This window comes from Fringilla coelebs (assembly GCF_963513975.1).
Source record: "Fringilla coelebs genome assembly, chromosome: 9".
NCBI classification, from domain to species: Eukaryota; Metazoa; Chordata; class Aves; order Passeriformes; family Fringillidae; genus Fringilla; species Fringilla coelebs.
This window is the reverse complement of record NC_140067.1, coordinates 10,654,779-10,667,347: the sequence shown is the minus strand read 5'-3', so window position 1 is coordinate 10,667,347 and position 12,569 is coordinate 10,654,779. Positions and strand designations below refer to the sequence as shown.

Here is a 12,569-nt window from a genome sequence, read left to right as displayed (position 1 = left end):
TTCCTTTCTCAGTAGCTTAGATGCAAGGAAAAGCAGTACCTTTCTTTCCCATTTGGAACAATTGCTGGAAATGAAGACTTTTTCAGCAGGACATTTCGTCAAAACACACAACTTGTTCAAGTCCTTGAACAAAGTTTTTCCTTGAAACTTGCTGGCCAGTGATGCTCTGACAGGCTGCAATGTTCCCCACAGCAGGAGAAGCCTGGATTGACAATGATGCAACAGGCTGCAGAAAGGAAGCAAATCAGATTTTAGCACGATCCAACCCTTTCAGTAGGAGTTAAGTGACCGAAAATCTTGCATTCTGCCCTGTGAAGTGGAAATGAACAGATTTAGTATTCCAGCTGAGTGGCAACAGGAATGCTTCACTTTAATCTGAAACTTGATGTTAGAAAGCGTGGGAGAGCTCTGCTGTCAGATTAACTCCGTTCTCATGCCCTTTTCCCTGCACTGAACTGCAACCAAACATACATGGATCAAAAGTCAAATGCTCTATTAATTTAACCACACGTTGGATTTAATGGCATATGGTAATGCATTATTGATTGCACATCTTAAAACTGAAAATCTTTATGCTAATAACACCTCACATCAGGGCAGGTAGTATGAAAAATGCAGTGGATTAATAAATGACTTCGACTACGAGTAAGAGCTGTTGCCATGCTTTTCCTTGTAAAGATTGAAGTTTTGGGTGTGTTTTACTGGGGGTGTGTTTATATATTCTGTCACAGGGAAACGTGCAGTGACAATAATTATGTTGTATTTCTGAGTATAAAATATTAGAATGCAACAATGGTTTGAAAACAGTTCTACAGGCAGTTATATTCAACAGCTGGTACCAACAAATGGCACAGTCCTGCCTGAAAGCACAGCGTGGTCGACTACTGTTCTTCGACTTTACTGTTCTTTTACTATGGAGTCTTAATAGCTGTCTGCAAAACCCTTCTGAATTCATGCTTTTGAAGAACTTTTGTGAGTTTTTTCAATGCATACTTCCAGCTGATGAGGGGTTTTTTTGTGGTAGTTACTGAAAGAGCCTAGCCTTATTTATCAGCTGTTGGATATGACCCAGAAAACTCTATTTTTACCTACTTGAAATCATGCTGTAATTTTGAGGGAGGAAATAATTTTTTTTTTTTCTCGCCAAACAAGGATTTAAAAAAGAGTGCTTGCTCAGCCAGGGAGTCTTGCAGATACGTTCTATTTCTGTGCAAGCTCTTCCCCATCCACATTTCTGACATTTCTTAATGTAGTTTTTGCTGTGCTGTACACTGAACCCTTAAATGACTCTCAGTGCCGTACAGTCTAAGCTCTTTTAGTACTTCACTAACATGACCAACTAGATGCTCTGGTTTTTCAGGAAAATGCTTGTTTCGATGTGTCTTCAGCTTTGAGTTGTTTGTGAGCACTGCTTTACACTTGTGGCAGAGTAGCAGGCTTGGAGCAGGAGGTCCAGGCTGTTCCTCACATTCTGAGGCTTTGTGTCACACTTCCCAGTACTTTGGGAGGCTGTGTCATCACCTTGCTGAAGAGAAGCTCTGCCCTGTGGCACAGAGTTTGTTTGGCCTAAGCAGAGAAGCTTCTGCTGCCATCTTTCTTCTGGAGTTTTTCAATTCTTTTAGATGTATTTGGTGTCTCGGTCTCGGAAGAACTCGAGTTTAGGACCAAGGCTGCAAGTGTGATTATGAGGAAACCAGAATGGAAAGCCAGAAGAGACAGCTGGGTTGACAGAAGGATGTTGTGGTGGTAGGAATTTCATAAATGCCACCTCTGACTGTTGCAGTCTAATCTGATCAAGCTGTAAATAATTGTTTTCTTCCAGGATGGGTTGAGGTCTCCTAGTTGGCAACAGACTCTGCAGCTGACACAATACAGGGCAGAAGTTGTTATTACTTAGGAAGATCCCTAAACTAAGAACTGCCACAGTGGGTTGTGGGTGCATACCTTTAATTTGGCCAGGTTTGCGACTTACTTCTGCTCTGAGTCAGCTTCAGCTAGCTGTTAATCATCTTTGTGTTTCCTCTGTCGAGCACAAGGTTATCGGTGAAGGAGAGAGGAATTTCCTGTTCCCCAGTGCCAGTGAACATGGCAGGTGTGGGGTGCTCAGCCCTGGGAGGGGACAGGTTGCTGCAGTGACTGTGTGTTACCTGAGCACTGTGCGTGGAGAGGAGCTGTGCAGGGACTTGGCAGGAACACAGCTGATTCCTCAGAGCAAGTTGGGAGGTGCTGCTTTGTCTTACTCTTGGGAGCACCTGCCTCTGCAAAGCCATCCTGCTCCCTCTGAGATAACCAGGTGCTTGGGATGGCCACCTACACTACTGAGAAACTATTAGTAGCTTGTAAATGGAAATAAGTGCTGTCCAGACAGGAGAGGCCAATGCCAGCAGTGCCCTCCTGGCACTGGAAGGGTGGGTAGCACTGTCTCCATCAGGTGTTTTATGGGCTCATAAGCTCTGGAACAAGCAGGTCCCGTGAGCTCCCACGCTGTGAGCCCCTGGAGCAGGAATCTGTTTGACAGTTTATCCTCTTCTGCCATGTCAGGTCTCGTATTTTCTTGAATTTTCCTTACAGTACTTTCTTTGTTTTGAACTGACTCAGATTCTTTCTTTTGTGAGCTGTTTTGCTGGTGCTGTGATCTCTATAAGAGATAGCAAATACTTTGTTTACTGTAAGCTCTTGTGCAGTAATTCATGTGGTTACACCATGAAACAGAGAAGTCTTTCTGGAGCTTGTTTCCACACCCACCCATTCATCTGTGCCCTTCTCCCCATTTTCAGTACACGGCTTCAGCATGTCACGTTGGCATGATGTCATCCAAAGCCAGCAGATTTGTCATTAAAAGCCTTGTCATCAATAGATGACTGTTTGTATTTTCTGCCTGCCTGAAACTGTTTTATACTTACTAACCCAGTAATTAAGACTGTGCTGCCTTTGAAACAGGTTGGTTTCACTGCCCCACCTTTTCCTTAGGCAATTCCAAGGCGGTGCCAATGTCGAGGGGGGTGTTCATTAGCCGGGATGAGACTTGGCTCTGCCGCCGGCTCGCACAAATGCGCTCCGCCCGCCGCTCCCCGCATGGGCGGCAGCCCAATCCTGGGCAGCCCTCGGAGACCATGAATTTGGATAATATTTGTGGTGCACCTCTTTAGGGACTTGTGTAAGAAGGATGCAGAAAGAGAGCAGTGCCTCAAAATGGCTGATGAAATGCTCTTTGTGCAGCTTCAGTTGAACCTGAGCAGAGTGATGTCAGGGTTTTCTTATCATGTAAAGTGATGCCGTTCTTCTGGGCCGCTGGATTGCTGCTTTTGATTGTCTTGAGGTAATTGAATAGCTGTGCCGTGTAACCTGTGCTGAAGGAATCAGGGCTGTTTATTCAGCAAACAGATGTCCTGCTTTGTGGTGTGCTTACAATGTTACTGGCTTGCGTCTTTCATTAGTAAATATTGCCAGCTACCCAGGCTATCATCCTTGTGCTGATAATTTTGCATTTGCAAATGCGTTTCTGTGTCACAAAGAGAGATTTGGAAGCTTGCAAAATTTGCAAAGTAATTCCTTTGATCCATCAGGAAAGAGTCTGTCAGTAGACAAGGGTTATCCCTGCAACATCCTGTGCTACAGTGCATCAAACCACCATATCTGGGCAGGATCAGTTCAGCCCTGGTGACGTGAACTGGGTGTGTGATCCCAGCCTGCCTCACCAAATGGATAAGGAACATGTGAAATAGCTTTTGGTTTGTATATCCTGCTCCTGTGCAATGCTGACCACAGTCAAAGACATTTATCAGAGATCTCGCTGCCCTCAATCCATTTCCTGGCTTGTCCCTAGCACCACACACTCCTGAGTGGTTTCAGATAGCTGGCAGAACTGAAAACAAAGCAGCTTTGTGTTTTAATCATCCCTGCCAAGACCCTAAAATTGATGTTGATCTGGAAGTTCCTCAGCTGATGCAGGCTGGCGGCAGCCAGTGGCCCAGATAAGCCATTTCCAGCCCTGTATGGGGATAAGGCCCAATATCTCACTTGAAAGGAGTTGAGAGCACCCCTTCCAGTGGGGCAGTGGTTTTGATAGATTGTAAGAGATTTACCCTTGCAGCTGTAGCTGTAATGTATAGAAAAGCTACTTTTTCCTATTTTCAAATTATGTTTGGTATCATTTTTTAACTCTCCCTCAGCAGTCTGAACAATTGGACTCATGATAGTAAGCAAGCCTGGCTTTTATAGGAAGAAGAATGTGACAAATAACTCCCATAAACGTGTTTACAGTTTGCACTATCATTTCTAAAATACCATTTCCTACGTTGACACAGAGGAAATAAACAGTGGTAGCGGGAAGGTTTTACAGGTGCCAAGTCAGGATTTGATCCCCCAAAACACAACTGCTTGGCTGCAAGAGCAGTGAGTGCTCTGCAATGTTTGTGCTGGTAGCAATTTGATATTCAGCTCCTCCAACTTTTCTGTCCTGTGAGAGATTACAAGTTTTCAGCAAAATCCTGGGGGTAATCCTGCAGGATTCAGCTGTCAACAGCTGTGCTCACCACAGACTCCTCTGCAGGCCATTTCTGCAAGCAGCTGTTATCTACACACCATTCCATGCTGGGGCTGATCCATGCTTCTTGTAAGACATAAATTGCAATTGCCTCTATGTCCCTTATCATCACCTGATATTTCGAGTGATGCAGAAAATAAGGGCACACCGAGGGGTATGTCTCTCACAGCAGCATCCTCAGGAAAGGTAGTTTTCTGGGGGGCTGGGGAACAAGCCATGTAATTGTAGCTGCTCTAAAGGAGGTCTCCGCTCCAGTTTGGGGCTGTGGGAAAGGTTTCTTACCTTAGCTTTTCCCTTAAAGATGAGAAATCTTTGGCACAAAAGAGCTGTATGAGAGCAGGGGTTAGATTTCTGTCACCTCAGAAAGAAGATTAGCAAAGGGAGCTGTCAAGTGAGAGGAGATATCCTCTGCCCATGCTGTCATGCTAGATGCCAGGGGGACATTCCTGTCTCCTTGGTGACTGCTGCTAGCAAGACCTCAGCCGGGTTGTGGATTTTCTAAGTCTCAGTTTGTAACTGCAAAACCCACTCGTTTGTTCTTTTCTCTCTTTTTGTTTCCCTCCTCTTTCCTCCTTCTTCTCTCCTCTGTTCCTGCTTTCCTCTGTCACTTCTGCTGCTGCTGCTCAATTCTGTGAAGGCAGTTAGAGCTTGCAGTGCCCCCAGAAATCCTGTTGTGCCTACATTTTGCTTGCTCTAACTTAATTTCTACTGTCTGAAAGTACCTGAAACCCAGAAATAAAAACTGGTTTCGATGGTATGCACTTGAAAGCAGATTCATAGCCTGTTCTAATGTGCAGTGAAGGCACACTGGCTATCCTCAAATAAAACCAAGTGCTGACAACCTCATTTTCTCAAATAAGAGTATCCTCGTATTGGCTGGAATAGGAGGTTGGCTATTACTGACAAGCTCCGTGTGCAGACAAGTTAGTACAGAGAGCAAGGGCTGAAAGGAGCCGAGGCATGACTGAGCCTCATAATTATACCCAGATTAGACTTTTGCCTGAGGGCAAGGCACGGCAAGAGCAGCTCTGAGCTGCTATCGTGGTCTGGAGTGTTTGAACACAGACACATCCCTCGCCGCCCCAGTGAAGTCAGCAGCGCCAAGCCCGGCTGGAACTCAGCCCTGTTATCTCTCCAGGAGTGCTGCTGACGGGGCAGGCGTGGGCTTGTTCTGGGCTGGGCTCTGCGCTGTGGCCAGCTCAGGTTTTCTCCAAAGCCACTCTTTGCCAGGAGGGTTTTGGGGGGCTGCCAGAGCCACACAATGCAGGCGAGACCTGGAGTGGTTGAGGCTCCCCATTTCATGATGGTACAGGGACACCTTGGACCACCTCTGGAGAGGTGCTTGTTCTCCTCTTGAGCTGTATCCCCGGATGTTCTGAGCTTGTCCCCAGCACATGTTCCCCGAAGCTACCACGGCACTAGCAGCACGTGAACTCCAGCCTCTGGGTGTCTGAGGTGTCATCAGAGACCAGCTGTCAGATTTCCCTAGGCATCTCATCACACAATGATGTGACCTGGGACTACAGCCTTCTGGAATCACACTGCTGCTCTTAAACACCAGGGCTGCCTCTGTGTTTGATTGGCAAGGGATCAGGCAAGTCCTTGCTTGGTAGATGCAGGCATGCCAGCGCTGCTTGGGGGAGTTCTTCCAGGCATGCACAGAAACTGGGCTGTACCAGTACCAGTGCTAGCCCAGGAAAGATGCTGTGGCTCTGACTATGAAGGATGCACCGTTTCTCTGCTACTATCATTTCCCACAATAGTTTTGGGGCTCGTATGCAGTTAAGAGGGAAAAGACTGTGCACTGCATGAACCTTGCATGGCTGGCTGTGCTTGTCTGTGTCCAGCATGGAGGGGGTGTGGGTACTGAGGATCATCCCCTGGTGGTGGTGATCCTGTGCCCTTCTGTTCAGCTGATGAGTGCCCAGCGTTCTCGCCTGGGCTCTGTAATGACTTGGCCTTGCAGGGGGTGGATGGTGTGGGAGCAGCCTTGTATTTAACTTCAGAGAGTAGAAAAGGCTTGAGCCAAGAGTTCTAGTACAGCAGAGGCAGCTTTGCTGCTGGGTGTTTGTAATCAGTGTCTCTCTGTTGTACTCCGTGAAGTCAAGGTTAGATGGTGTAATTTCTGCTGGTCTGTGGCTCATCACAAACTGCTAATTTTGATTGAACAGTCACTCCAGTGAAGCAGACTGGTCGTGTACCTGTGGATCAGACACTGTGAAGGACTCTGGTCTCTCTCCTGTCTGTGGTCAGGGATCATAGCAGACAGGAAAGAGATTTCATGTACAAATGCTGGTTTGTTTCAGGTTTGCTTTTAGCTATGTGCTAAGCCTCTGCACAGACTTTGGATGAAGTTGACTGGGTGATACTTAGCTCAGTGCATTCTTTGTAAAATCTTGTGCAAACCAGAAAAGATTGTCAATGGTAATCGTGGTGATTAGATTAGATCACTTCAGGGTTTCAGCCTTCCCAGAGTAAACTCTCTTTTCAATACCCTAAATGGCAAGGTGCTTCACTATAGGCAAACTTGGCCTTCCTTAATCCAAGGGACTGTTACTATTTACTGCTTTTTCTATGTATCTTCCTTTGCTTTTAAATCTGTACCATGTTGTACTTTTGTATGTACCCTTCTTTTGTTTCTTTTCAGCCATGTAGGAGTATACATTGTGGTTGCTCAGTATTGAGTGCTTCTGTTGCTGGCTATTGAATGCTGGTGCTGGTGTCATTCCAGTTAAGCTCTATGTAGCTTTTGTCTCTGAAAATCAATGGAGAGCAAATTTAAAAGGAAGTAAATTTCATAGTACCTTTCATTTAAAAAAAATATAATTCCACTTGTGTTTGCTCATGATGAGAGAGGTTCTCAGGAGGTCGATCTGGGAGACAAAATACAGTTTGTGCTTTTAATAAACATCAGGAGCCTTTTTTCCTGTAGAAAACCTTGAGTGCTTCATAGTCACTCTCATCTAAATTATATTCCCAGGCCTTTTTTTTTTGTCTGTTTCTAGCAGCTGTTGCCTTGTGCTACCGTCTTGATGTGCGAACAAGTCAAGGGTCTTGGGAATTCTGTCGAGATCTTAGATAGACATGTGCAAGATTAGCTACCACAGGCCATGTTCGTGCTGCAGGTGCGGCAGTAGAGGTAGAAGGAAGCACCTGAGGTGACCTATTGCTGGTATCTTCCTGTGAGCAGTACAGATGTGCAGTGATAGCAGGAAGAATCAGATTGTACAAGTTCAGACTCCTCTGGGACTTGGGAAGATGCTAAGGTCTTGTTTGTTTAAACACTGCAGAGAGCTGGGAGCCTTACAGAATCGGATTTGCCAAAGAAGAAGTTTGCTTAAAACAGGGAAAGAAGAAACATACAGAAAATAATTGAGTTTCTGGTGCTTTAAAAGCTTCTTAATGTTCTTCAAGTTCTTTTTTTCTGCAAAAGTATGTGCTTTTGATTGCAGTTCAGGCTTAGCAGAGTACATTACATCTTGCCACAGAATGAATAAGTGAGCTCAGTTCTGCAGCTGCTATTGAATGATGATGTTGGAGCATGCCTTGGCTTATCAGTGAAGGCTGCCTAATGTATTCCACCCAGCCTACCTGAGCGTGCTCTGCAGCAACAAACCAAATTAACTGTTTTTCTACCTACTGTATGAATGATTTCAGCAGTTAAGGGGGTGCTTTGTTTCACAGGATTGTAGTAAGCCATGCCAGAGCATGCACTGGCCATTTCTTGCACGCCTCTGTTGCTTTCCAGAGCCCAGAAAATGCACCAGGAGCTTGCCACAGCACAGTCTGGCCGGGCAGCTCATGAGCAGAGTGTGGCTCATTAGCTTTACATTCATTAGTTTTTAAAAGCCTTCTGAATCAGATTTTGAGGCATGGGGAAGAAATTTACAGTCTATCCTACCAATGTGACAGAATAATGCTAGTCAAAAAAGAAGAAAAAAGGGCCTCTCTGGACCTTTCTAAAGGCTTTTATTGTTTAGTTGTTGTTTTTCACGATGTCTCAAACTCTTTGGTTTTTTGGGGTTTTTTTGTCTGTTATCTTCAACTCAGTCCTCCCACGAAAAGTCAAATACCTGCTTTTACTGAATTATTAACAACAATGGATGGAGCTTACGTATCAATGAAAATTATGAACATTTCCCAAGGCAATTGATTTAAATGGAGTTAAATTTAGTGGAAGCTTCTATTGGTGTAATGAATGCTCATTATAGAGCCTAATGTGCTTTAAGGGCTTGATAACCTTCTCAGTAGGGAAGTCAGGCTGCTGTTTTCCAGCAGAGACACAGATGCTGTAGGGTGGCACTGCTGTCACTGCAACTGTATCCCATTGCTAGGCTGGAGTGTTTCTCTTTAACCTGGTGTGTTTTTTCCTCTTGCAGAAGACCACCTCCCAGCTGGCTTCCCAACCATTGACATGGGCCCGCAGCTGAAGGTGGTGGAAAAGGCCCGCACAGCCACGATGCTCTGTGCTGCCAGTGGTAACCCTGATCCCGAAATCTCCTGGTTCAAGGACTTCCTGCCCGTGGACACTGCCACCAGCAATGGGCGAATCAAGCAGCTCCGCTCGGGTAAGGTAGCGAAGCAAGTAAGCCTTCCCAGCCTCCTCACTCTTCCTCCCTTTTCTCTTTACATGCTGCTGTTATATTTTCACTGAAATGCAATTCTAAACCCAAATGTCAATTTGCTCTGAGCTTGTTTCTTTTACGATGTAAAAGCAGTTTTTGGAGCTGATCCTGTCTGGCAGGATATCGTGGCTTGTTAAAATGTCTGTTAGAGTGGACGTGCCTTTTGGAACATCACCTGGATATCTTCTTCGGTAGACCGTCTTGATATTCCCCAAATCCTTGGTAGGCTCGGACATTTCAGTACCAACTCAGTGGATCTCAGGTGTTTTTAAGAGTAGCACAGTGCAAATCAGGATAATGAGATACTGGTTGAGATTTTACAATCACTGGTCATATGCAACTTCACTCCTTATACACACTCTGCAAGACAGTGCTCTGCTTTCTGTTGAGCTCATTGCCATCCTTACTGTGTGACACCACAAGCAAAAAAAAAAAAATCCAAAAAGCAGCAATTCTGTGGTTTTCAAAGGAAGAGAAGATGGACACAGTTTTGAAATATACCATTTCTTTTTGATTCTTTTGTGTGACAAGCCAAATACTAGCTTTTGAAATACAAATGGTTACTTCTTGGAGGTAGCTAAGAAAGCACTCATTTTAGCAAGGAATTCAGTTTTTCTACTGCACTGTTCAGTCTCCCAGGACTGTAAGGCCCATTAGAGAATTAAAGAAAATAAAACATTGCTTTATTCACTGATGAAGTGGAGCTCCACAGTGTGAATTAGAGTGGCTGTTTAACAAGGCACAGCACAACTACACAGCAGTTTTCGTCTGGGGAGAAAGCCCCTGGTGCCCTACACAAAGTACAGAAGGGACCAGAGCTGGAACAACTGTGGTCTGGAGAGGTCTCATGCTTAAATATGAAGCAGACTGCCTTGCTTGGCCGTGATTATCTGTGGGCACTCAAAAGCTATTTGTTACGAGTGCTGCTGCCAGGGAATCACCATCTTCTAACCAAGGTGAACATCTTGAAATGCTTCTCCATAGCAGGAGTCTTCTGCATACATTTGATGATGCTTGGATGATAAGTAGGTTTGTACTTGGAGGAGTGGGTAAGTGAGACATCACTCTCAGCAAAAATAGAACCCAGCCTGACACTCCTGATCCCACCTTGATGTACCAGTGAATGCTAATTATACTAATGCATTTATAGTTTATGAAATTTCCCAGTGACCTTTAGCTCATCTCCCCCACAGCATGGTTTAATCTTGATCTGTTTGTGCTGGAAGAAAATATCACACTTGTTAATTATTCTGAGAAGCTTTAGGAAGCAGCAATAGGAAAGTGCACATGGATGTGTTTCACTTTGTAGCTGACTAAATCAGCATCAGAAATTACCATAAATGAGCAGCAAGGCAGCCTCTGATGCACTTGCTGTACGTTCTCCAGCCTCCTTTTCACAGGCACTTGGCTGCCTCTCTACCAGCTGCTTCACAAGTTCGGTGAGATAGAAAGTTTAAAAACAAACTAGTAAAGCCTGTCACAGTGTCCAAGTTTTGATTCCTATTTGCTGTTCTTCAGCAACATTTCAATTGAATATTTCACCTGGGATTCAAACTCCAGAGCCGGCTACTTGCGGAAGACGCAGTAATTACCAAGGGAGGTGTCAAGGGAACCTTTTAGAAATCAATGAGCAACACACATCCTCAGACTCACAAAAGAAATTGATTAGCTCTCTAATGTAGTATGGGAGGTTTCTACAGTTCAGTGCAAGAGACTTCCAAATATGAATTTCAAGGTTTTTTTCCAGGGATCTGGTGATCCGGTGCCAAGATTCACCAAGGCTCTGCTCCACCCTGGCATGAGTGGGGAGTATGAAGTTTGCAGCTTCTCATGAGCCAGAGATTCAAACCCTGTTTGCACTTGTGGGTTTTTTTTTCCTATATTTGTAATGGACATAAAGTAGAGCCTGCACTTTTGAAGTGCCTGAGTCCCACTTAGGTTACTGCAGCACCCTGTATGAGCAATGTGATGGCTTGGGCAGTTTCACATTCACTCTGCTAGGTGTTAATTGAGCCCTCCAACACTACACCATAGTTGGGCAGAGTTGCTTTTCAAAGAAAAGAGTATTTAAATAGATACCTCATTATATGGTAGAGTTTAATAGTTTGCAAAGTCTCTGCTCCATTAAGATCATATCTTATAGTCAGGCTGGCATATCTGCATGAATGTCAGTTTATACTATCTCAATCTTAATATACCCTCATTTAATTTCATTTAATTAAAACCCAATAAAAGCAAGACAGATGTAATATAGTTAAAATAGCTGCAGCACATTGTGAGCCCAGCACTGTGTATATAGTGTCCGACCTTCAATGAGTACATCATATATTAGTATTCACATGTACCAAATATAGGGCACGAAGGTCAAAGCAGCTTTGGAGTCTGATGTAGAGAGGGGATTGAGGGATGATTCTGTTTCTTCAGGCTCCTAGTATGGTATAAATAGTTAGAGGTAAAGAAGCAGCATGTTTGGGAAAGGTGCTGTCTTCTGACACTCACAGTTATGTGGGCTGGCAGTGCTCTGGGGCTTCAGGCAGGTCCTTGAACTTGCATGAAGTCAGATCATGTGCCCCAGGGGGCTCTGAACATCAGTTTCTAGGGTTCTGTTCATCTTCTGTCAAGGTACTAGAGTTTGTGGTTAAGACATCCAAGCCACCATTGTGGGCTTTTTTAAGCCCAGCAAACTGGTGTTTTTGTCAGGAGCAAATGGACAGTTCATAAATCTGCCTTGTATCCTACTCTCCCTCTTTTAGTAATGATATCCATATGTGTGTATATGCACTTTCCCTGTTACACCTTCTGACAGCATAACTCTGTATTTGGAGGGGTTTTTAACTATTTCTTACCATTGCTTAGTTTTTTTTCTTCCCAGCTAAAGCTTAATTCTGTTTTAAGTCCAGTTCTTGGGTAGTTTTGCAAGTAAATGTTAGGCTAATAGCTAAAGAGATGAGAACACAAATAAATAGAGGGTTTCATCTCTATTTTCCTACATCAAGGCAAAAGCAAGGTCTCTGACTCATGCTGGCTGTAGCAAATTCTCCCTTGTTCATCTTGCTAATACTTCCCACCTCTTGTGGGGAGGCTGCTGTTCTGCAAGTGCAGTGACTCAGGACAACTCCCTGTTCTCCCCCTGGGGTGTGTAGCTTCACTCATTGCCTCTCAGTCAGCGACACAGGATCTAAGGCCAGCTCTGGGCTGAGAAATCTCCCCAGCATGCTAACACATTTAAAATTAGTTTGGCTGAACTGATTTTAAAACTGTCCAGGCACTGTGGTATTGCAAGTGATGACACACATGAGTTCTGGCAGCCAGAGTCAATGCTGCACCTCTAACCATGTTTTAAAATCAGTTAATGATGTGGTGGAAGCTCTCTCAGTATAGATCAGATTGTGCTGATG

The 12,569-nt window shown here is 44.6% G+C and overlaps 1 protein-coding gene across 1 annotated transcript in view; it reads left to right on the top strand.

Annotated features, from left to right (window-relative positions):
* PTPRF (protein tyrosine phosphatase receptor type F) overlaps positions 1-12,569 on the top strand; it is a gene marked incomplete at both ends in the record, with an annotated part of 243,257 nt that overhangs the window by 129,415 nt on the left and 101,273 nt on the right. Inside the window, one exon of the mRNA XM_084211481.1 lies at positions 8,926-9,114. Within this exon, the coding sequence (XP_084067607.1) occupies positions 8,926-9,114 (189 nt within the window). The remainder of the gene's footprint in view (positions 1-8,925; positions 9,115-12,569) is intronic.